Source organism: Taurulus bubalis, assembly GCF_910589615.1.
Source record: "Taurulus bubalis genome assembly, chromosome: 18".
NCBI classification, from domain to species: Eukaryota; Metazoa; Chordata; class Actinopteri; order Perciformes; family Cottidae; genus Taurulus; species Taurulus bubalis.
The window spans coordinates 17,712,718-17,739,352 of NC_136606.1; the positions used below are offsets into that span (position 1 = coordinate 17,712,718).

At 46.4% G+C, this 26,635-nt stretch overlaps 1 protein-coding gene across 1 annotated transcript in view; it reads right to left on the reverse strand.

The window, feature by feature from the left end:
• The window catches only part of LOC306750590 (partitioning defective 3 homolog), a gene marked incomplete at both ends in the record, with an annotated part of 310,757 nt that overhangs the window by 118,715 nt on the left and 165,407 nt on the right, over positions 1-26,635 (reverse strand). The window contains 3 exons of the mRNA XM_079234040.1: positions 11,302-11,449; positions 21,754-21,924; positions 22,500-22,688. Coding sequence (XP_079090166.1) covers positions 11,302-11,449; positions 21,754-21,924; positions 22,500-22,688 — 508 coding nt within the window. The remainder of the gene's footprint in view (positions 1-11,301; positions 11,450-21,753; positions 21,925-22,499; positions 22,689-26,635) is intronic.

Consider the following 26,635-nt stretch of genomic DNA (forward strand, 5'->3'; position numbering starts at 1 on the left):
AGCCCACATACTAATAAGACACCTTTTTGGAAAGAGTAGGACCTAAAGAATCGGAATCTGCAACAAAACTCATAATATAACACAGCATTTGGGTGTTCAAAGGAGTTTCAGTCAAAAAACTGTGCCGTTCGGTTAAAAAATGGAGCTACATTACATTTAGCTGACGCTTCCATCCAAAGTGACTTACATTTTTTCTCGATACACCACAGACACAGCAACAGGGAGCAATTAGGGGTTAAGTCTCTTGCTCAGGGACACAAGAACAGGGACTGGCGGAGCCGGGGCTCGAACCACCAACCCTCTGATTGAAAGACAGGCATGCTAACCACTTAGCCACAGTCGCCCCAGAGAGCTCACGTAAGTACTAAAACGTACCGGTTACTTTAATTATGTTTTACACCAGATGCATCTTCTCACAAGGGTTGCAGTATTGTAGCAATTTAAATGAAGTTAAACAACGATGTGGTTCCGGAGATAATATGTTGTTGTTTTTTGTCTGACAATAGGCGCAGGGGAATTTTCACACACTGCTTTTAAAGGTTAATGTCGCTGAAAAGTTGTGGAGCTGAATAGTTTTATCCATCCATCTCCAAGGACAAGTATGAGCAGGAGAGGAGCTCCCCTGATCTGTATTCCGTCCTGCCTGACCCTCCTGCTGAGGGCTTCTTTGAATCGCTCCTTTGCTGCTCCTCAGGAGGCAAAGCGCTCGGCACCAAGGGCAAGAGAAGGGTTGTGCGACGGCATGAGCAGCGGCTTTACCACACAGATCCGTGGAGTCCAGACTCACACACCTGCTTGCTATTAGACGCAGGTTTACAGAAATGCTGGACTTCCTCTGGTCTTTGCTTTCTTTCCATTATCAGTGAGCCGTTTTGCAAATTGAATAGCTTAGGAACAACTGTGTGTAATGACTAACAGCAGACGGCCGTGTTTACCCTGGCAGGATCCCAACGTGAATCTGAGAGGCATTCCACCGCACTGGGGCCCGGCGAATGATAAATGCATATTGTGGAAGTAAATCGGATCACCAATCAACGCGGCAATGAGGTGTTTTAGTTATTTGCGGGGGGGGTAGGGGGGGGGGGGCTTTTTTTTTATAGCAAAACAACGATACAAAAACAAAACAGCTGTGCAGGGGAGAAAAAAAACCTCTCAAACAACGAAAAATCAAGCACAAATGATGTGAACTCCGGAGTGTTATCAGTGGCATGTGATAAAAGAGATTTATTATACCTCATGTGAATACATGCTACACACCAAAGGCATTACATGTAATGCTACAGTGGACACAGCCAATATGCTAGTTTACTTTAATTGCCTCGACATCCCTGAATATTATCTTACTCCCATGAAACAGAAGTTTCCCAAAGTCTGCCCCAGTCCAGTACCCATGCATGTGTTAATTGATTCTTTTGGAAGCCTCATCCCTTTGTCTATGGACTGCTCGTCTAAACCAGTTAAGATGGCTGCCAACGCTGTACAGGTGAAATGAAGGCCATTCCTCACTTGGGCAGCTTGACAGAGAACCATGGGTAATTGAATTGGCCCGGTACTGTAAATCAGCGGCGCTGGAGCAGTGACAGTGATGAACTCCAGGAAGTTGGTTGGACTAAGCTACAGAACTATCCCTTTCCTAGCAGGCGGACCCAGTAGTGAGGAGTCCGATTGTTGGCTGTAGTTTGCGCCGTTAGCGCTGTGAGCACGGTCAGCTAGGAGCCGCATGTTAATGAGCCGCTGAAAGGCGATCGCAATGCTCCTAATGTCGTATTATGCATCTCAAATAAGATACGAAACCAGCCGTTCTGGTTTGACCTTCGATTCATCCGACGCAAACTGTCCCAGCTCTCAGGAAAACGGAAATCTGCACAAAGAAGCATTTACTATCATTCAAGTGTGTATGTGGGTGTGTTCATGGTCATCTATATGAGGTAGATTCTCTGTACTGCATTGTTTTGTGTGCCCTATCCTCGACCTCGATACAATAGCTTCGGTTTGTCCTTGCACAACGAGTCAGTTTCCTCCCCTTCGCTTGTCATCAGTGTCTCCGCTTTACAGTCAGTTTAGCAAAAGTGTGGCAGTGTCAATAAGAGATGCCCTGCGGTTGTGTGTCCACGGGGGCCATTCTTACACCAGTCTTTACTTTTCCTGAGCTATTGAGTGGAGTTACCTCTCGGTTGCATCAGCCACACTGTTAATCTCACTACAGTAGCTTCGTGGAGAGAACCAACCGTGTCGAGGAAGTATAACGGGACCAGTTGTTTAGTTAAAGGAAGCGCTGCATTCCCAGCATGCACTCTGAAAGACAGCTCACATTCACCTTACATTCCCCTCATGTCATGGCGGCACTTTCGCCAACAGAGGACACCGTTTTAATTAGAAACTCCTCTCACAGCTTAATGAAATATTTCCAGTCAGGACCTCTTGACACAGGTAAGCCGGCTCTGCAGATGAAGAGCCGTTAAAGACGTTCCACTTCCAGCTGCAGTTGGGGCCACGCTGATGGTTTGAAAGGTGAAAATAATTAGAGAAACTGCAGCACTCGCTTTACTGCGGCTGTCAGCACAATAGGCAGGAAGGGAAATAATAATAATCTGGAGAGGAAGAAGACAGTTGAGCACCTCCAGTGGCGTTTTGGCGCATCGCAATGAGATGATTCCGAAAGCAAACATGTGCTGATGAAATGATGAGTGCATTCATTCTCAGCGCCTTGTTTGTAGTCTTCCTTTAATGCGTCTCCCTTTGTTTACATGATGTTTTTCCCCGGGAAGGTCATCCGAGCTTCATGTTGAGGCAGCGTTTGCTTCTTTGTTCGCCTGCCTAATGGCACCGCAGCAAAAACGATAACCACAAGCATCTAAAAAACCAATGAGAGCCGGGAGGCGTAATTATTGTTCCCACCAAAAATCACGGAAACGCTATCTTGGCAACGATCGCAAACGCTGCGGTTCAGCCTCTGCAACCATTAAAACACAGGAGCCTTTCCACCGGTCTGTGAGAGGAATGCAACATTTCCACCAAAACATTAAGACATTAATGCCGTCCAAAACGGATCAGCAGTCCCACACGGATCTGACAGGCGAGGTCAAATGAAGGTACATATTCCTCCGATTATGATTAATGGTTCACAGAAGCTGGCTCTTTCGCTATTTGGTGTCGGTTCAGGAGCTTCTGATTCATGCTTGCTTATCCATGGAGCTGAGAAAAAGAGTTGCCGCTGTGGCCTCTTTGTCACAACGGAGTTAAAGATGGCTGCTCTGGGGTCACACTGACGCACTCTACCCAGCGCTACAGTCACCATCCATCCTGCTAAAAACAAACACCAGTTGTTGGGTGGGGCTTAACATGGGGCGGTAATGTGCAGGACAAACATGATCCCAGTGTGATGACAGTGAATGATCATTTGAATGTCTTGTTATTGTAACATGGTTCATAGAAGAAGAATATAAATCACTGAAACGCAAAGATTGAGGGGAAAAAAAACCTTTTCAGTTCATGCTTTAATGAAATGAGCTTGTCGACAGCCACATAATAATCATGCCTTCATAGTCTGTCCACCTGCTCCATATATGTTTGGGATCAAGCATGCTAAATGTGCATTTAGCGTCCAGTGAATGCAGCCTCATGCAGCCTCATGCCCCACACTTGACAAGTGTGCACCTACTCAGAATGGTGAAGCGCACGCTACCCTCTGGCCATCCACGCTCCGTGGCGTGGAAGCAGAGATGTTCGTCCTCCCTCTGGCAGAGTGATGACAGAGACAGATGAGCTCTCTGGCTCCAGAGGCCACCTGGCTGCATCCATCCACACGGATGGGAGCTTCACTCTCCTCCGTCTCTGCCCTCTGACCAAGCGTTGCCCGTTGAAACGCTGCGCTGTGAGCTGAGAGGTCACGCTAATGGCTCCCGCTCTATCTTCTTTGTCCTGTGCGATTTTACTCAATCTCTGTCCATCACACACACTCTTTCCTCCTCCTTCAGTGACACTTCGGCCCATTGATCTGACTGGAGGACAGAGAGATCCTTAGCTGATCCGGGTTTCCATGGCTTTCGGATTGCAACCGGTAAACCCAGATGGAAAATCTAATCCTTTGCAAGCAATCTCGTTCCTGTTGTTTAATCCGACCGACAGCTTTCACACCACCCAAAGGGGCCGAACTACCCGGGCAACTCTTTCCTGAACCAAACCGTTTAGGTGCGAGCGCACCGTAACACGCGGGATCCCCTCGCCAATGCAATTGATCCGAACGTTCAGTTGATCGGCTCGATGCCTTAGTTCCTTGGAGAGAAACGCGACGTCAGGAATCAGACGCGTGGGATTAGAATAAGCACACCAAACACCGAGACTCCCAGACACATGTCGAGGTAATCAGGGATTCCTCATGGAACCAGGAGCAGAGCGCTTCACAACCAGTCAGAAGCAGTTTTCCGTGAGTCCTGGGCTGGGAGCTGTTGTCACGGTCTCTATGACCACACATTGACAGGATGTGACTATTGGAGTAACGGATTTGGTGACAGCTCAGTGCAAGAAATGGTCGTCGATGATGCACCGCTACTGGCAAAGGTGATCTTCCGTACGGCGTCAAACCAAACTAACCACTTCTCTGGCATATATTACCACGAGGAGGCTAAACATGTTTTCCTATTGCAGAGGTCAACCCATCAACAGCGCAGAAGAAAGAGCCGCCCTCCCATCCAAGCCTGTTATTTAGCCTTTAAATGCCATTTCAGGGAATATCATTACTGACCACTTCAACCTTTTCACACAAGCAAAAGCTACGTAAGCTGTAAGCTCGGGAGATGCCCAATATGCATCCATACTTAAGACAAAGATATACGGTGTATTTGATATGCTTGATTCATTTTTCGTTCGAGGCTAAAAGCAAATATCAACAAGTCTTCCAGTAATGCAATGAGGGAAAATGACTTGAGCAGAGAAGAAAAGAAACATGCTGTTCAAGTGTATACACTGTATACACTCTAGCATATATATATATATATATATATATATATATATATATATATATATATATATATATGTATAGCAATATGGATGTAAAATACCTGATGCTTCGATCTTTAATCATCCCTCACAGCAGACAAATTCCTCTTGTTTGTTCTAGCTGTTATGTGTTTCTTATAGACTCAATCAGGAATTTAAAACCACATTAAATAGATTTTAAACTTTTAAACATTGGCTGTTTTCACTCTGGCTCAAATACGTGATGTCACCGAACATCACGGACCAATCAGGATGATGAGGGAGAAAGTTCTCTGAGCAGGTGCAACACAACTAATGGGGAGTTGGAGAAATACCAATCAAGCGCCGTCTGTACACACCTACACAGTCCTTGGAAGATGAGACAGGTCACAGGTGGACAACGTGGACCTGAATAGGAATCATACTTTCAACATGCTAATAGAGTTTTGTATCATCTATATTTTAAGGGTTCTACAGTTGGTATCCTTTTCATACTTCATTTTCTGTGTCTCTCCAGCAGCCATTTTGACATGTCGGTGCAGGGTGAACACAGGTGTGTTTAATAATGTGAATTATGGTATATAGAATTCTTGGAATATATATTTTTGTAACATATCTGTATGTTGGCTTGAATTTATGGTTGACACGGTTGACTGACAATGCCTTTCAAAGTGTTGCATGGTTGTTTTGATTGCTTTGTTTTCTTATTTTTACTTATTTACCTGCTTAATTTTTTATTAGTTTTCTTTTTACAGCCCTACTTGGCCAGATGCATGGTTCATTTCTTATATTCTTTCGAATTTTTGAAGGTCGTATGTTTTGTAAAAATACCTAAATAAAATATCAAGTATAAAAAAAAAAGAATTATGGTATAGTGCATGTTGGCTCACTGGAATGGAACAACGTAAGAGAATGAGTCCATATTTTATTTTAATCAACCTGCTATGACAAGGGCTATTCTCTGGAATACCTTCAGTATGTGCACGCTGCCTCACTGTCACATATGAATAGAACAGAGCCATACGTAATGTGATAAGTAACACCCGTGCTTTCCCTACTGTGACAAGTGAAAATGTCTGCTTCAAAAAATAGGCCTATTCAGTGAAACATTATTTAACATTGCTGGAACTTCAACGTGTTTTAAGGGAACGTGTTAAACATGTGTATGGCGTAGACACCTCTTTCACAGCAAATGGGAACCGCCAGCACAAGGACAGGGAATGTTCCAGGGTAACACCATTTATGCCTCTGTTATTTTCTCAATGAGGCATGCTAATAGCACTCTCAAGCAGTCTGGACACCAAATTAAGGGAGGTCACTTTGGCTCATCGCCTGCACTGATGGCTGATAGCGTACAGAAAGGTTGAGCCTGCAGACTGTGAAATACTGGAGGTGAGGGGACAGCAGGTCCAAGTTCTGGGAGGACGGATAGTTTGGGTGTCGTAAAAGGGTTGTATGAGGTACTTATCACAGTCAGTGTAATACCTACACCGACAGTTAGGAGGAGCAGACAGGAGTTACTGTACGGGAGCAAAGCATACGTGCTACCATGCAGCAGCAGAACGTACTTTAGCCACCTGAAAGATCAAATATCCCTCACACTGCTATACAGTCTATGTTTTCAAAGCCACTATCTATGCTCTCGCCCGAGCCACCAGAATCCATTGAAAACAATTTGACCTTGAGGAACGCGGGAGTCGCTGGTCTACCCCTGCCTTTACCGGCGCCATCGACTAAACGTACACCAACATACACCAACTATGGACCTCGGCCCAACTTTAAAACAGCCAAACTATCCCTTTCAACACCATTCGGGAAGACTCAAGTGTTGCGGTACAGCCAAAGGTTGTGTGTGTGTGTGTGTGTGCATTTGTTCCATGGTGTGACTATTTGCCTGAATGATCCAGGGAATAACGTGTCTTATATAATGTCCTAAGTTTGTTATTGGAAACACATGAGAGAAATATTGCATCACAGCTGCTTTTAGAATACAAAAACTTTCGGGAAAATGCAGTGTAAGGTGAGAGTGTGTGTGTACTACACCTGGCAAAGCCTGTGTGTGTGTGTGTGTGTGTGTGTGTGTGTGTGTGTGTGTGTGTGTGTGTGTGTCAAATATCTTCATCCTTTTCATGAATGTCATGAATAAGTAATGGTGGAAAAACCGGCCAAACTTTTCGCTCTCAAACGTCTTTCAGCAACTCATTTTAGATTTGGGTCAATGTCCACAGGACTTTTTTGCTCCGTGACCTGCACTGCACACATTACATCCTGTGAACACCTCCTTTTCCTGTGTGACAACAGCGTGGGTCCGCTTGCCTGGTTCTCACCTCCCGCCCCTCCCTCGCTCCTGTGCATTGTGACTCAGGCACTCGGCTAAACCGCCACATCCACAGAAAGCGTCAGTCTGAGGGCCTCAATTTTCACCCCAGCGTGCGGACCCCGCACCCCTGCGCCCCTGTGGCCCTTTTTCGATTAGACAGAACGGAAGGCGAAGCCGGGTGCGATGCCAACGACCTTTGCGTCAAACCTCGGCTGACGCTGTCCCACTGAGCACATGCAGGAGGTTTCACTCAGCCATGTTAATTCACCTTTTCTTTCTTTCTGTTTTTCCTCTTTTGAGAGAGAGAAAGCATCTCTGATGAATCCCCGATCCTTTCGCCCCTGAGGGTAAAAGGTTGGGGAAGGAAAGAGGAGAAGATGAAAAACAGAAAGTGTCAGGGACTCATTTTCTTTGAGCGGGGAGTGGAGCAGAACGTTGTGTATGTTCAGCACCTGCTAACTGTGGATTCAGCTTCCGGCCACGCTGCTGTGTGCATGTGTGAAGCTAAAGCTGACACTATCACAGCATCGCGTGGTTCACTGAGGCAAACAGGGAGTGGGATTACCTCTGATGAGCTGAATGCATGCGCACACACACACACACACACACACACACACACACACACACACACACACACAGACACACACACACGCATCGCCGATTGTTCTGAATGGCAGCCCAAAACACACTGCGGGGAAGATCAAGGCAAACCTTACAATCAATGTGAAATGATGGTTCTGCACCAGCTTAATAGCACCCGTCTCCCTCCAGCGTCATTTCGGTGCTTTTCTTTGCTGTTGCCATAGTAATCATAACTCCTATAATTGATTCAATTATACCCATCCCCCCACAGATCCAATACCTGTTCTTACTGTTTCAGAAGAAAGGCAGCAAGCTACCTGTGACTGCTGGGAGGAGACGAGCTGGTCCGGTGTGTGATCGATGCCTGGGTGAGGCGAGATAAGGCGTCCACAGGCCATTGCAGCTGAGGTTTTTTTTGTTTTGTTTTCAAGAGGAAATAGACAGCGTAGCATAACAACGATAGTTTGGCAGAAATAGTAGTTTACAATTTCACTGTATTGACTTGCTGCCATCTGCTATAACTCACGATCAAAGTCAGTTCTTAATTCTTGAGCGGCATAGCCATTCCATCCCTTTTGCCTCTGCGCTTTGGTCCACTTACAGCAGCACAGGCAGCATAATGGAGCAGAGGAGAGGAACTGATTTGGTTAGAGAATTCAGTGGATCAGTGGAAATTGAGCCTAACCTGATGGAGAGGTTGTACGTGAGTGTGCCACTGTGTGCGCTTACATGCAACGTCGGTGTGTCTATGCTGTTGCTGTACCTATGCAGCTAGCATATATCCCAGAATCCACGTCTGGCTTCCTCGATTCAGTAATTTAGCAGGTCTAGATACACTCCGCGTGGAGCTGTCAGTCAAGCCCTGGTGGCTGTGCGCTTCCTGACCTTGCCCAACTGATCCCAGCATCTGTCCTCTAACCATTACTGTCACATCTCACACACCAGGCAATATGTCTGAGCCCATCTGAAATACCATTCAGGAGAAGATAGAGAGAAAACAGCTCCTCTCTCCCTCTAGCCTGCAGAGATGTACTTTTCACAGAACGTGTTGTTCTTATATGTCTGCGTTTGTATCGCCTTGATTCAGACTAAAGTGGCTAAGTGTAGTACACAGACATTTCGGTTACATTTAGAAATGAAATTCACATGCTGATGAATATGAATGCTGATGCTATTTGCTTTCAAAGTAAATATTGTGACATTTGATCAGAGTTAACTAGATCTCAGCTCCGTGTGGTGACTGAGATGCAAGGTCGGCAGACAGCGTTAATGCATTCTGGGAACACAATACCGTAAAAGTCGGGTTACAAGCCGCTCCTACCTCCGGTCAGTGTCCCCGCTGTAGCTAGCTATCGCTGCTGCTGCTATCGCTGCTGCTGCTATCGCTGCTGCTGCTAGCGGCCGCTGCTGCTAGCGGCCGCTGCTGCTGCTATCGCTGCTGCTGCTATCGCTGCTGCTGCTATCGCTGCTGCTGCTATCGCTGCTGCTAGCTATCGCTGCTGCTAGCTATCGCTGCTGCTACTAGCGGCCGCTGCTGCTGCTATCGCTGCTGCTGCTATCGCTGCTGCTGCTATCGCTGCTGCTAGCTATCGCTGCTGCTGCTACCGGTCGCGTCCCCTCTGCCCAAGTTGGGTGTCAAGCCTGGTCCCGGAAGTAACGGAGCGCTAGCAGGAGCCCCAGCTGGCTACAGCGGGGAGCTAACAGGGACACTGACCGAAGGTAGTAGCGGCTCGTAACCCGACTTTTACGGTACATCTTCTGCATTTTTGGATATGCCGTAATTGCAAAAAAAAAGCTTAATAATTGACCGACCCATGGTAGCAGCCAATTCCTGATTCTACTTCTCAGGTGTGGTTTTTTCTACCTCAGAGCAGCAGTGTTTTGTTGCTGTGATGAATATAAACTCTACTCTGACTGCATCAGAAATTTAAATAACAGAATTGTGTCAATTTAGAAAGATGAAGACCCGTCACAGAATGTGGGCACGGGGTTAATGAGGCCACGACTCGGAGACAGCCTGGAGACGGGGAAGAAAAGGAACTGACGTTTTCTTGCTGCGAGACAAGCACCGTCAAAGATCTGAGACTCCGCCGAGCTCCCTCTGTGATAACTCTCTGCTTTAGCACCCACTCCGCCCCCACCGCTAAAACTTTTCCACTTGGCTCATTTGACACCCACTCCGCGGGATGAGATGAGTGCTGGGCGCCCTTGAAGTTTCAATGGCAAGTAACTTTTCCATCAGCGCGCCCACAGTTACCGCTTATGATCACAGCGGCTTTCTGGGGAAAAAAAACCTTCGTTGAGAAAAAGAAAGGAAAAAAAAAGCCAGTGGTATGAATAAGCCAAACTGAGAGGAAAACCAAACCAGTTGGAAGCACATTTGATTTGGGATGGAGGAGAAAGACGCGATGAAAGAGTGAACAAAAAGAGAAGGGCAGACAGAGACAGTGGGAGAGGGAGTGTCAGGGGCAAGCCTTATTGATCTGGAGGCTTAATTAACCATCAGATGCCTCTGACACAGCCTCAGATCTTCTATGATCAGTGGCAGAGTGGCACCGCTCTGGGGCAGACGGCGGGGAGGGGATCGCAGAGAAACGGGAGAATGAACGGGAGAAGGGCAGAAAGTGTCGATCATCGACAGATTACAAATTCAGTCCATCCGGGGAGAGGAGGATGGAAGTCAGACGAGGTGGGAGGTGAAAGAGGAGACTGGGAGACGATGGGGATAAAAGGGAATAAGAAAAAGGAGGAGAAAGAAACACATGTGGGAGGGGGAGAAGAAGATGATGAGGCGAAAGGAAGGAAAGACGAGAACACAAGTGCATGGGAACCCAAACAAACCCCTCCCAAACTGATGCAATCCCCTCCCCTCCCCCACGAATGTGCGAAGGGTACGTCGATGTTGAGATGACAGCAGCGGCGGACCGAGGATTGAATTGCCAATTCTAATACACCTGAAGAGACGAGATCTTAGCCCGCTGGTGTCAGCTGGGTGGAATGGAAATTGACCCGAGTGAAACCAGTCAGGTGAGGAGTGAAGGCAGGGAGCATCGGGGCGGGGCGACGTTCATCCCTGAGAGGTTTGAATAGTGAAATAGCGCACCTTTGGGATGCAGAGCGATGAGGGGGGATGAGGCTTGGAAGGTGATGCTGGTTGGGGGTGTAATGGAAAGAGCTAGCATGGGGGCCGGGGTGGATGCTAAAATTGATCAGGAGATGTCAGTTTAGAGGCAGCATCAATTTAAGGGCAAAATATATCCAATGAGCAGGTTAGCAGGTCAACCGCACTTCCTATCAGTGTGAACGGGGAGTGACCGGCACAAAAAGACAAAGAAAAAAATCCAATTTGTGGAGTCTGTCGGGGGTTGAAAGAGACACAGAGGTGCCGAGAGGGAGGGCGAAGGAACTGATATGCGACTCACCAACGCGTCCGATCATATTAGCCAGCGGCGTGGAGTTGCTGTCCGAGCCGTCGATGGTGTCGTACACGGAGTGGGAAATGCAGCGCTCGTGGTTGTCCAGTAGAGAGTTCAGGGGACGCTCTAGAAGCGGAGGGCTGGAAGGGGCTTCCTACAGGAACAGGGGGAGAGGAAGAGCAGACAGGGGCTTTCACACAGTGTCAACACAATGTTCCATTTGGGCTGAGCAACAGCCCTACAATGCTATTTTTCTTAAATTTGGGCCAATATGACATTTTTTCTGAATAAATATTTGAGGCATCACATTCACAACTGAAAGGTAATTTTAAGTTATGTGGGCCAACAAGCCGACAATAATTGAAAATAACAATTTGTATTCCTAATATACTATTTTAAATACGGCCAATCATTTACTACAACCTCTTACTGCATCAAAGAGCATGAATAACTTCATATTGTGTTATTCTGTATATTAAAAGCCCTCTAAATGAAATTGAGACTGATGTATTGTGCCTTTGAAATAATCAAAAATCCCAAGTGAATGTGTGTTGATGCAAACAAAAACCTCAGATTTTTTGAATAATGTAAAATTGTGGTCATTTCTTGATCATTTGTACCGTGTGCGTGTACGACAGGAACAGGAAGCTATACACGCACAGAAGAATAAATAAGTCTGCGTGATGTGATGCCATCAATACTCCAGAAACGTGGAACCGGGGCTCCAGCGTCCGCCTCGGCTTACGTGGGTATTTTCTGGCTCAGCAGTGTGAAACGGCTCCAGCAGAAGTCCGAGCCGGATAAAGCTCCATGGATTTCCCATAGGCCGATAGACGGCTGCCTCTAACAATGAACCCCAGTAAATGGACCAGTGACATTTGCCATGCGGTCGATACGCCGCACCGCTGGTTATTGAGCCCGCTGTACACTCATGCATGTGTCATGTGTCTTGGCAGGAGGGACACGGTTAGCGGTTCTGGAACCACTGGGCCCGGATGCTGCGCTCAGTCTTCAAAAACGCCAATAGTGGATTCTTCTAGGACACTGACAATGGAGCGACCACAGCAAGAGTCAGGAAGAAAAAATAAAATCTCACATCCACGTGCAGAGAGGTGGAGAAAAAACCTTGGGCCTTGGCCTTATTTCCCACAATGCCTCATCGCAGCCTGTAGGCACTGGAGAAGAACTCCCTGTACAGGACCCATTACAGATTGCTTCCTTACAGCTAGATAGTCTTACGCAGTTCAACTTTGTACCTGGAGCATGCTTTAAACCAGGAGGCCCTGGCTAATATTGATGTCGCACAACACTGTGCTGGCCCCCGGCCAAGAGAAAGGGAGGAAAATATCAGACAACAATGCAGCAGGAACACGGGAGAGCAGGAAGAAGAGGAAGGGAGATTTTGGTCAACAAATGGGGGGAATAACAAGGAAAAGGGGGGATTGTGAGGGGAAGTGCATTGTGGGTGCTTTCGAGTCACCTCCTCGCGGGAGTAGCGTACCTTAGAAGACGCACGGTGGAGGGACTTATTGGTTATTTAATATAAATGAGAGATTTAATGAGGTTGACTTTTTCAGGAGAGCGTGTTGATAAGAGCGAGGTGCGAGGAGGGGTGTGTGTGTGTGTGTGTGTGTGTGTGAGTGTGAAATGGAGGGCCGGGTCAACACAATTACAATCAGAGCCACAGCCTCTGGCAGCCTTATAATAAAAAGCATGTCCCCAGACGATTCAGTCTCAATAAAGCTCAAATTGACGAAATAAAGATTTATTTTACCCGCTTTCTCTCGCTCTTTTACTCAACCTCGCTCCGCACTTTTTAATCTGCTTCGGCTCTGTCACGAGCTGAAAAGAAGTAAGATGGAGTGTCTCAGGTAAGAGGCGGTGGGGAAAATGTGTGGACGGAGAGGAACAGAGGAGCGAGCAGCTGAGGACCAAATGATATGAAAATTATGTATAGAATGTGTCACGAGGAGGAGATCTCAGAAGGACCACTATGTAAATGTCTCCCTCTATCTCTGAGCGCCCGAACGGGCTCCTTTCAAACCATTCTTCTATTGCAAATAGACTTTGGAATCAACTTAACACAGAGGCAAAATGGCAGCTGTTTAATCTGTGTGTATCCAGTATTAATTAAGTCTGCCTCTGTGCATGCTAATGCTTTGTGCGTGTTGACTGACCTGTGAATGTTTACTGACTAGTGCGTGACGAGCGGTGGCATTTTCATGTCAAATCTGCGATCACCTGATATTTGATATCACAGCAGTGATGCGACATCACCCAGGAAAGAGCTTTTGATGCCCCAGCAGAAACAGACGCATTTCATCTGCATCAATCATCACAATTTGTGGTATCTTCATTTTTACATCTTAAAAACAGCAGCATCTCGTTGCTAAATTAGCTTATTTGTTCCTTTAACCTTTTCAGTGTCTTTGTTGGCGTCATATTCCCTTCTTACCAGCGCTTCTCGTCACCTCGTCGTGTGTTTAATCGGTTTTAATCTCGCCGTTTTCAGAGTGGATTATCCTGTTGACTGAGGGAGAGAGGGCAGAGACCGTGACTCACACTGAGCGCAGTCAAGATCATCTGCTGCTCACTGAGCAAGCCTGTGTGTTTGTGCATTCAAGGTGATGCTGATATTTGTCTGAAAGGACCTTGTGTGTGTGTGTGTGTGTGCTTCCCTGTATTCATGTGCATAAGTGTTTGTGTTTGTGGCGAGTGCAGTCTAGTGCACAAAATGTGTTTTTGCCTGTGCATCAGCATCTCCCTGACCTTGAGAAGTCAGTGAGGGAGAAGCAGCAGTGTGTTGACGGGGCTGGGCTTAAGCTGTCAACTAAGGCTAATAATGTCTCGTCCGTGGCCATTTCCTGGCCTTCTATCCTGGTCACAGCCTGTTGCTGTAGCCCTAATCCAGTCAACCTCCACCATAATGCTGTAATTACAATCCTTAAGCTGCTGCATCCCGCCCCAGGCACACCTCGCCTCGCTGCTGGCTAGATACCCCACTTTCATTAGCTTCTCACATCCACATAGAGCCTCTTCTAATGCCAGGGCTTCCCAAAGTGGGTGCCCAGGTCCTTTTAGGAGTTTTTGGTAAAACCTCAATTTCACAAAAAACATCATGCACATGGGGAATCAGCACAAAAGTAGAGTATGTGAGACTAACATGTGGTCGGGTTTAACTGTTCTCCAACTCAAGACAAGTGTCTTGCTACAGAGATTTAGAACAGTGGCCGGTGGCACTACAGGGGGAGGTTGAGAAGAGCTCAACTTTATGCTAAAGTCCTCCAACACAACGCGCGCAACAACCGGGGCGAGAGCCAATCACGCTCGCTTTGAATCCCGCAGAAACGGAAGCTCGGAGTTGTTTACTGGTCCGCTGCACTAATGGTGTGCGGACCGCCTCCGGCAACAGATACAAGACCGCGATGTGGGCCAGTCCCAGGAGCCATTGAGTATACAGTTAAAACAATGCATGCTGCATTTAAAAAAAGACAGAACACTAAACTATTCTGTACTGAGCAGACAAACTGGGCAACAGCAAAACAAAAAGGAAAACGTCTTTGTGCACAGTGCTGCGGTTCTGTCTGAAAACAACGGTCCAGTCACAGCAGAGGATGTCCGGTACAATGCAACACACACACAGAGATGCAGACTGCCTACTATGTTGTATCTCTTCCATGGTGATCCGTGCCATATTTATTGGGATATGTCAGGATGGATCCAACTGGTGGACCGGCCAACTGATAGACCAACATTAAGATCAATATTATCGCGCTGGTGGCGTGGCTAAAGATTACAATCAATTCAAAACATAAACACTTATCGCCAGCAGCTTAAAGGTGCAAGATCAAAGATTGGGAGCATTTCTGATTGAAACAGCTCTCAACATGTCGACGGAGAGCCGGTGGCTCGTAGCAGACGGCGCTATCTATTTAGAAGGCTAATACACCATTATTACATTTATTATTTATTACTTACATTTTGTGCTGCAGAGGAAAATGTTTCACCATAAAGGGAGATGGTTTCATGATTCCCTTTCTATGAGATATGTTCACTCAACAAAGTTTTTACAAAATCAGTTTTCATCACACAAGCCTGTCCTCATCACACTCGTACCAGCTCACTTCTTTTCCACTATTTTTTCCAGTAGGCACCTGTCTGTACATATTAACCATGCTAGAGCATCGTGCAACAGTAACAGCTAACAGGTGAACTCCACATGTACTATGCTGTGAAGTGAGAATAATCTGCGTGTGTGTGTATGTTTTCATATGCCCGTGGATATGTTGCGTAAAAACACCTGGGTTTTTTAGCACACACTTCCCTCCGCAGTCCTCCAGCCCACTCAACCACCAGATTCAATATATTATTTTCTCAATTGGTCCTATTGAGTTTCCCCTGCTGTTCCTAAATGAGTTAGTCCTCAGAGAGCCGGCTGGGAATGAGGGCCCAGCAGCGCTGGAATTGCATTTCTGCTGCTCTGCGATCTACTTCCCCTCAATTTAGTCGCCCCTTCATTGCAAACTGCATTTCCCAGAGTGCACCGCATTGTGCCCTCCTTGCGTCCTCTTCCCATGAATCACTGCTATTTGCCATGACAGCGGGGAAGTTGCGGTACATACAAGTCATGATCTGACTGGACCTCAATCAGTCCGCATTAGGTTGGGGGGGGTCGACACACATTTCCCTCCCTTTCTCTTGCCTCTGATGTGGGCCAGCATCTCAATGTTTTAAGCTCTCTCCCAGCAGTGGTCAGCTCAATACTAATAAAACCATAATTTACTAGGCCGGGGCTCTGATTGATAGCTCTCTCAGGGCTTTATCGATCAGCCCCTCTCTCATCCAAGTGAGCATCTTTTGTTAGGGCCTGCCACTTCCTTCCCCCCTTGTCTCTTTGCATAAACGTCCTCTTAGTGACTAACAAGCAACGCTCTTGGAATGGATTACAAACGAGCCCATTGGCATGCCGAGGAGGCCACTCCGGTGCTCTTTTATATACGGAATAAGTCTCCACAGAGTTGAGCTACTGCGTCTGCAAGCGCCGATGATGCAACAATGCGAAGGTGAACGCAGGGAATGAAGCGCTTTGATCTTTCTCCTGCGCCCCCCGCTGCTTCTGCTCATCAATAATAAAGCGGTGTTTCGGCCTGACCGTGTTCCCTCATGGTGAGCTGTAAGATAGAAGAGTATGCAGTGATCCATAGTGTGTCTTTATAAAAGAGCCTCAGATAAAACAAACTGTTTTTATTAGAGGTCATTTTTTATCATATGTAAATTGCATCGTTTTTTATTCCACTTACTGTCATATATGTAAAGATCATGCCAATTTGCTGTCATGCATGCCTCAGCAGTGTAGTAAATGTCAGCATCTCTGCCGGTTGGTATGCTGAACACGGGACACAGCCGGACATTTCGATAAATGTGGTTTCGTGTCAGCGGCTTAGGGAAATGAGAAAACCAGAAACAAGTTCCTCAGGTGGCTGAAGGCACTGGGCAACGTTGCAGTGGTTCCTTGTCCCACGTGGTATTTACATAATTGGGGTTGCTGGACTGGAAAGTCTTTCAAGTGGTCAAAGCTTTACATAAAAGCTGTACGTTTACGTCCTGAGGCCGTCTTGACAGAAAGCTGTGCTGAGACAAGCACGAAAAGAAAGTGAAAGTTAAGAAATGTGTGGAGTGAAAGGACTCCAGTGATAGCTCTGCCGTCCCGAGGCCTGAGCTTCGTCCCGTGAATCATCATGAGAACTCCGTGGAGGAGCGGCGCGGTGTAAAAATAGTGCGCTGTGAAATGTAACTGCGTCTGCAGGAGTGTGTGGAGTCCAGAGCGCAGACAGGGAGGCCGAGAAAGGTTCTTCCAAGTGTCTCCGAAACGGCGCTCCATTGGCAAGTTGTCGTAGCGCTGTCAAGAAGGACAACGGGGGGAAAACTAAACAAACAAACACAAGACAGCCAGTCCGTCAAAATAAAACAAACAGTCGGTGTCTGGCTGGAGATGTGGGCCGTAAATAACAGCACGAGTGCACAGAGGGGCGTACGCGTGCGTCATGCGATGAATTTCAAATCGGAGAAATGAAAACCCAGACGCGAGCACGCTTATCGTCAGCCTGTCTGCGTTTAGATGCCGGTGTGATAAATATCTTAGCCTCGTCATAAACGGCCACGGCTGTTGCAACAGACAGAAGCAAACATCCACCACTGAGTGAAAGTTCAAAAGCAGGATAAGAAGGAGGGGAGGGCGGGTGTCTCAGACATAAGCTCAGACATAAAATCCATCTTCATCCATCTTTTATGCTCGGCATAACAAAACTTTAAATCTCCACACATGAACTGTTAGTTTAGTTTTCTAATAATCCTCGCTGGATTGAAAGGAGCTCTGATGATGTCTCGTGATAAGCCGACTTCTTTGTTCTGCACACACGATGGTCGGTTCGTCCGTTTTAGCAACAGTCGAGATAAGGGAAGCTGATGAACTTTAATAATTAAGCTCTATAAGTCAATGAACCATGAGTGTAACTGATCACCCTTTTGTTTTGCAGTCTACACCTGATGATGTACGAAATAAAACAAAATAAAAATGATGTATGAATGATGTATCCTTGAATACATGGAGATCTCTAAGAAACTAATAAGAATAGAGGGCATACAGTTGAAAACAAATCCAACACTGACTTACAATAACCAAACTACTGGAACAGATCTGCATTCCATTCAGCCAAAGGGCTTCGGGTTTGTGTCTTTGCACTAAAAAACATAGAAGATGGAGAACATTCAGCGGGTGGAATTAAACAAAGACGAAAAAAAATGAAAGGAATTAAAATGACTTTTCATAAATTTAATTGCTTAAACACATGTGGCGTTATATTAATAGAACTCCGATATAGAAGGAGAAATTAAACAGTCTCTGAAGCAGCCATGCAATTATAATGCTTCAAACTAATTGCCAACGACCAATCATATCGTTTGACTATCTGGGGCAGAACGGTAGTTTTTCAAACATGGGCTATCTGTGGAACCAGAACACAGGAGAAAAGTAATTGTTCCGGTACGGAGTGTGTGGAGTGTGTGTGTGTGTGTGTGTGTGTGCGTGTGTGCGTGTGTCTGTGTTTGTGTGAGTGTGAAGCGTATTTGAAATGTTATGAATTGCTTTTTCTGCCTAGCTTTCTGATTGCACATCTCATGCATTATAAGGCATTAATATTAGGACTGCCTTCAAAAAGACATTTTGCTACTTATTTCATTTCACTTGCTTCATCAGCACTTCTGACTTTGCTCTTGTTGCTTTTCACTTTCTGCTACTTCGACTCATTGCTATCCTGCGTCTTCATGACTCGGGGTCTTCCTCGACAAATTGAGACTTGTATTTTTAGGCTGGGTTAAATAATAAGGGTCCACACATTTCAGAATTTGAATCAGTCTCACAGGGACCTTCCAGGGTTGTACTGCGGTAAAAACAGCCCTCATAAAGCACTCTGCTTTGTTAGACTTGAATAGATCCTTAATCAAGCTGAAGTATTTTTTCTTCCATGGCCAGGAGAAAAAATAATCCTGTTTTAACTCAAGACAAAGGCCACTCATTGCCATCGCTTTAATGGCAATGGCAGCAAAAATAGACCAGGTACTGCTATTGTCATGGAGTGGGGTGGCCTGGATATACGCTGCGCCCATCCAAGCCCACACTCCCTCCTCCCGACGCATTAGACTGTGCCGCTCGGCTCCTCTCCCCTGCAGACAGTGATGGATCTGATTCATTTCAATGGTGGCCTCCAGTGCTCAGTCCCATTCGGCTGGGTGACAGTGGCAAACTGGTGTTGGCTCCCCACATATCTGCCCGGCCAACACAGCCGAGCGGGGGAGGAGGCGGTTGTAACTGCCGGGAGCCTGTGTCGACATATAACTTCCGCTTTTTATTTTTTATTAGAGGTTTGCAACTGACCTTAAATCCTTCAGTTACAATCTTATCTTTTCTTTACTCTGAGTGTATTCAAATTTCCTCTGGTGGATTCATGTCCCTCTTCAAACCGCTAAGCCTCCTGAAAACGCTGCATCTCCAGCGGTGTATTAAAACCTGAAATGGGAGATTAATGGATGGAATCTGAGATGCGCCGTGACATCTCCTTCTGCTTTTGTTTCACACGCTCTCTGCAACAACATCAATACGCCGTCTCATAGCAACTGATGTTGAAGTGAAAACGTAAATACGCACCTGTCAAATTGTCTTTTTAAATTGTTAATCTAAATGGATCAAAAATATAATCATGTTAAAACGTCATCATTCCACCGATAAAGTGAAAATATACATTTTTGCTGCTTCTGAAAACATGTTTGTCTGTGACCTTAACTGTCTGCTCAGTGTCAGTGTGTCTACCTGTCTGCCTGCTGGTGAGGGATTAAAGAGGACAGCAGAGTGACTGGACCCAAGTGATGGAGCTCACTGAACCTTGGGGCTGAGCTTTCCCCGGAGGGACGTGTGTCCTCTCCCCTAGTTTTGAAAGGGGAGGTGGCGTGGGGGTTAAGGCAGAAAGACAAGGGAAAGCTGTGCAGACTGAAAACAGCACTGTGTTTATAAAATGCATGGGACTGCATTGATGGTGCTTCAGGTACCGCTGGCACGGTGTCACATAATCCAATTCAGCTGGAGTCGTATTCATTAATCTCAAGGGTTGTGAGATGCAAAGACATTGCATGGTGGTTTATAATATCATCATGGCGGGTTTTTACTGCACTGAAAGGTTGACACTGCAGCATCGTTTTATTTTTCATCACCACAATCAGAGGTTCAACCCGGCCCAGTGCTGCAGACTCTCAGCCAGCAGCACGAGCTCCAAAAGTAGTTTAATCTCGTAAGAAAGTCATAAAGTGGGCCTCAAAGCCTTGAAAGACACTCATCATAATAATGAATAATAATAATAATAATAATAAACATATGATCATGAATGGTAAACATGGCTACTGTGAGGACTCACAGCTGTGAAGCTAGCAGCTTGTGGAAGACTCCGCTGACCCTGGTAGACAGAAACACAGCCCATTCAATCATTTCATTCTGTGACAGCCGTACGAGAATTATTTTTCTCCTTTTTTTCAGAGCATCTGTTTCATTGATTGCTTTCAGAATGGAGTATTTCAACGAATATAAGACAAAATTGCTATCTGCTCTCGAAATGGACGGCATGACTCACTTCACAACCGCTTTTATACAAGTGAGGAGTTTTATCCAAATGAATGTGTTCCTGTTTTTGTGCCAACAAAATATCTAGTAGAGGTATACAGTCCGAATGTAAAATGTGCTAAACAATGTGTGCAGTCCTTAACAGTAATACCACAATGTATGGCAATTTATGTTACTGTGAGAATTGAACTCCGGTCCCTGTCTGTATTTATCCCATGTTCTACCTGGCAAACTATGGAGCACCACATGTTGGGGGGGGGCGACTGACATTATAACAAGAAGAAAAACAAGCGCACAGGGCGTCAGGGGGTGACGTGTGGTGAGGAGAGAGAGAGAGAGAGAGAGAGAGAGAGAGAGAGAGAGAGAGAGCGCTCGAAGGGTGAGGGCTTGCAGGGAGGGTGAAGGGCAGAGCGGGAGGACTGGGGCTCAGCGGGGTACTCCAAACTGACACACAGCCACAGGACACAGGGTCCAATTAGAGTCACGGCAACACTAATCAAACCTGATCTACAACCTCTGGCTGCAGGGCGAGTGTGAACGTGCACACCAGTGTGTTGTACTCACACATGAATCCAGGAATCCTGAAATACACTCACACTGTGCTTAGCATATCGCATTGAGAGAACTCACGCTGGTTTTTACTCCGGCATGTGAAAGAAAACAGTTCCTCTCAAAGAAAGGGATTAGTTCAGTATCACCCCTCGCCCCAAATATTCATGACTGTTGCCTAATGACAAATATCCACCTAGCCGAATGCATATTCCTTTATCTGCCTACCTGACAGTGTTATTCCGCGGGCCTGTCAATCATAACTCGGTGAAGCGCTTCTTAGATATCATATCAAGGCCCACGATGGGCAAAGAAAGTCACACGGAGAATAGGAGGGGGATGTGAGACGGTATCTCACACAGGAAATGGGACTGTTTGAAGATTTGCATGGTGGTGTGGTCGCTATCTCAAAGCAACACAAACCTATGGGGGGTAGATTAGGGCCAGTGGCAACCGAGAGGAAAGCTACTCTCGTTTATCATCCAGGGCAGTTGAAATGTAGCTATCCCTCTTCTGCATTCAACATGTCCTCCACTTGTAGACAGGATTGGAGTGTGTTCGTCGGGTGTGTGTTTACATCTGAATGTGTGTGCACATGAGGGAGGTGAAACGCGAGGTCCATCTTGGAGATGTGGGAGCTCATACTAATATCCGATTTAGAAATATTCAATGCAAACGTCTCTTTGTGATGCCAATTAGCCTTCTAGCACATCAGCGGGACTCCTCCCTGACTGTTAGCTTACCTCGTTGTTTTTGGACACGTGCCGGGCCACGATGAGCTGAATCATCCCCCGCTTGTTGCCCTCGACGGACATGGATGTGCGCAGCGTCTCCATGGCGTCCTGGTTGGTCATCCCATGCAGCGACTCCCCGTTGACTGCAATGAGCTGGTCGTTGACCCGTAGCCGGCCATCCTGCAGACAAACGCCGCCGGAGGAAAATTAGATCTCGCCCGTAGAACACCTGCATCGAATTCTCCGGAACACTGCTATTGCTAGATTTGAACGGGAGCAACGTGAACGTTCAGCAGCGGCTCCTGAGGCACGGTTGCAGCGATCACATGCACCCTTTCTCCAAGAAAACCCCAATAAATCAGGATTGCAATCTAGTCTCTGTATTCATATTCTCTGGAAAGTGTTTGAATAATGTAAGTTAATGATGTAACAACCACTGGTATTTACGAACACTTGAATGTAACAGCTCAAGGCAATAATATTATATTTCACATTATTGCACCAAGAAAACACTTCAGCTGCATTAACATCAAGTGACCACTTCAAAAATCCCCATGATAAGGACTTCTTACTAGTAGCTCCTCCAGTTGCAGCAAAAACATTGCAATGTTTTTGCTGCAACTCGAGGAGCAACTAGTAAGAAGTCCTTCATTCATGAATGAATGAGTCCTTCATTCATGAATGAATGAGTCCTTCATTTATGAAGTAAAAGAAGGTCATGCTCAGAGCGTAAGTGGGTGGGAGCAGTTACTTGCCTTGCTAGCAGCACCTCCATTAATAATGCATTTCACAAAGATGCCCAAGTCGGCGTGGTTCTCCTTGGACCGGTTACCCTTGACGCTGACCCCCAGGCCTGCCGAGCCCGAGTCACTCAGAGGGATCTCAAAGGTCATGAACTCTTGTGTACCGTCCGGGGTTAACGCCATGTCCTCTTCCTCTGAATGCTGTGGGGATGAAGGACACAGGAGGAGAGAAGAAAGTGCATATTTATCATGGCTGTGGCACTGCCGATGCTAATGCTAATGCTAATCCGAAGAGACATCTGCACACGGCTCAGATGACACACCGACCAAAGTTGGCAATCTGTTACTGAGGCCAACTAGTCACTGTTGCATTCAGATCTCTGTGTGAAGTATCTCACTTTGACTTTGCTGAAAAGACAGAAAAACAAAAGACAACAGAAACTAGCAGAACAAAAACTTGAAATAACGGGTATGGTGAATGACAAGAAAATGGGAGACAAGATAAAGAGGGGAAAGATGAGGGGTGCAGGAGAAGAAAGCGAATGGATGGCATGTCACACATCTCAGGGCTGTCATCGTCAATTGGCCGTACCGTCTAGCCGAGCGCCGCTAATTCCTTTCCACCGCCGTGAGCTCGGCGCGGGAACGGCAGAGAACTTTGAAAGCGCCTAGGTAGCAATTTTGAACAACACCCCTTTGAAGCATAATTTGTGACACGTTAAGAGCCCGGCCCTCCTTCCCCACACAGTGCGATCCACTGGCCTTTTTGTGGGAGATTTACCATAGTAGCGTTTAGTTGCAAGGCTAGTGTGCTGCAGACCTTCATGCATGGTGCACACACAAAGTAATGGTTCAGAGAGGCGTGAGAGAGTCCGGTTGAGTGTCTTACGATGAAATCAGCTGAATATTAGTCCGGAAAACAACCACCCCAGAGTCTTTTTCTGACAATCTCCACTAGTGTATAAGAAAGAGCATCTGTAAACCAATAGCATTCACACATTTTATTCCCACTTGCAGCCAAAGGCAAAGCTAAAACACAAGGGCCATGATGGAACTGACAACTTTCTCTCATATGTTGACGAAGATTTAAGAACGTTTGGGAATAATTTCCGTTCAGACTGCTGAGCTATGGCCGACATACTGCAGCAGAGTGAATGCGCTGAAGACCAAACGCTTTGATCCCAGTCCACAGTTGTACTTCCCTCACAGTGGGAACGAATGAAAACATGATTTCAAAGAGGATGTAACAAGTCTCTGCTATTGGCCACTGAGCTGCAACCACTCCAGTTCTTGGGAGCTCGTTGGCGTGCTCAAGGGCACCTCAGCAGCCGTCATTGAGGGAATATCCAGGAGCCGAGGACCGTCCGGTCAGGAAGCTGGAGAGCAGCGCTGTCATAATTTGATTGGCCAGATTGCACTGTACGTGCGTAGTCATTGCCATGGCGGCCAAATCCACACGAACAATACTGGCGGTGAGAGCAATCAACCCCAGAAAGCCGGCGCAGGACCTCTTTAAATAGACTCACATCAATACAGACGCATGCACACACACACACACACACAGCCAGATGGATGGCAGCCAGGTGTGTGCCCTTCACAGCTGCTCGGATAAAGAGTGAAGCAGAGGAAAGAAGGGAGAGACAGAGCATAAGGTGTTTTTTTTTCTCTTCGTTTTTCGGAGGCCGAGTAGTTATTAGGACGCAGCGGTGCGTTCAGGTGGAGGCTCTTTTCAACACCCTCTGACTGAGCCCCTATTCTCCAGACGGCCCTCCTATCTGCCCCCTTCTTTTCTTTTCTCTCCGCTTTTCTTCTCCTGTTTGCAGAACGGCAGTACACCTGTCTGAACGACACGGCGACCGGGCTTTGTCCGCGACCGGACCCACGCTGGGAATCCATTTTGATCGCGGTGCATTCTCAACACCTCCCCCTTTCCATGGCAGAAATCAGCGGCTCTCGTCGGGAAGTGACCCTTCGCTTCCCCTCCGAGGGGCGGGATGAATCGGATAGGGGACTGAGAGGGTGTGAATATAATACAACAACATTCTGCTTCCAGCTTCTTAAGACAGCGGTTATATTGAAGCAAGCTTAACTCAACTGGTGGAATGTGATCAGTGGTTTCCAAAGCAACACAGCCAACATGCAATTTCCATTCGGAAAAGAACGCTTGTGGATGAATGGCCTTGTGCGTCATCGGCAGGGTCAGTCTTTATCTTTAATGAAGATGTTTTATCAAAATACAGTTAATAAATAATGGCTGTGAGTTATGTCCCTGGAGAGGCTTTTAGCCCAGCAGATGAACATTGGACACACAGGCTGAGCCGCTATGTGTGTGTGTGTGTGTGTGTGTGCGCCCTCTCCTCCAAAATGATGACAGAATAACCACCCACTCAGAGCTGTGTTCCGGGAATAGCGGGCCGAGGCTGAGAATGAGAGAGCAGTGTAACATTTTCATCAGACAGGAACAAGCGCCGCTAGCCAAGAATGAGTTTGTCAGGCGGCTTGACAGGCCTCGTTGCACCGATTGAGCTCAGGCCGGCTTCAACTGCCTCTGAACAGGAGAAGAAAGAAAGTCACCTCACTGTTTCAAGCTCATGTCCCCGGCTATGCACCTGGGACGGAGAGAACAAAAGTGGCTGATAAAAAGGATGAGCTGATGGAAAAACAATGAAATGATTGCATGCTTACTTTTTTTTTTAAAAGCACCTGGAAAAGGTTGCCAACCACCATCTCAAATTATGAAGTACACCATTTCGGGCACAACATGTTTCTCTTAAATCTAAGTGTTTTTTTCACTCAAGGTCTCTGTCAGGGAACCTTCTGCTAACATGGAGTGAAAAATCCAAAATTCTCTGCACACACTGATGATGGCTGAATGTCTCCAACACCTGCACCCCTACTCGCTGGAAGACACTTGGCCTCGCACACTTTTATATATAGATATATATATATATCTATATATAGATCATATTGTCCCGCGTGAGGTTTCCAGCTCAAACTACAGAATCACATTCAGATGCGTCCCCTCTGATAGTGAAACCCCTATGATGGGATGTAGTCAGGAAGCAAATAAGTTGCCTACGTCTACATCTGACGTTAAGAAGGGAAGAGCATCACATGCACACTTTCCTTGATGTCCATTCGTCCACGCTGCAGGGAATGGTGGCTGGAAAACAGGTTGAGCACAAAGTATTTTTCAAATATATATGTTGTCGTATAACTGCTTAGATTTGCAAGCACAGCTCGTTTTATTTTCCATTAGTTTGCATTTCCAGAACGTCACCAGACAGGGAGAGCAAGAGAGGGCAAGGGCCCAAAGTGCCATGAAAAGCATCAGAAGCAGGCATCAGCCTCCCTGTATGCACAGGCCATCAGCGTATGGGGCTACACTCTGTGTTCAGTCAATTATATTCTCTATCACATTCAGATTGTATCGTAGTTTTGTACAACTTTCATCAATCAAATTCGCTAACTATATAATCAATGTACTTGCCAACAAGGAAGGACACAAATGTGCCAACTGGTGCATCTGGTGAGTTTGAATAATATCATTATGCTTTATACATGATCTGATTACATCTATGGTATGAAATCAAAGTTAAAACAGCTGCTTGACTGAAATATTGTTGACTTGCCATGAGAACCGTTAGTTTGGGTTTATGGGTAATGTTAGACACACAGGGGTTGTTTTGGCTGGAGTGATTACACATGTGGGTCAAATTTAAATCTCCATGTCGGCATCTTCCTGTTTACACACGTGTGTGTGTGTGTGGGCCAATATGTACGCGGCTCGTCTTCAGGTACGCACTGGGAAGCCGTGTTTAGGAAGCCGTGTTTAGGAAGCCGTGTTTAGGAAGCCGTGTTTAGGAAGCCGTGTTTAGGAAGCCGTGTTTAGACGTGCTCCAACTGCAACACAGCTGCCAGTCGTCCGTGCACCTTCCTGTGTCAGTGGTCCTGGTCAAACCACATCATATTATCGAGTGGCGTTCCCTGTTTGACAGGAAGACGTCTAATGCCGGGTTCACACCAAAAGAGTAGCGAATTTTCGCAATGCTTTTTGGCCTGAGTTTACTCGCTCGACTTTATGTGGTTAATTCGTTTTTCGCTTTTTCGTAACCATTTGCTGCGGAAAGGGGGCAGGGCTTCAGGGA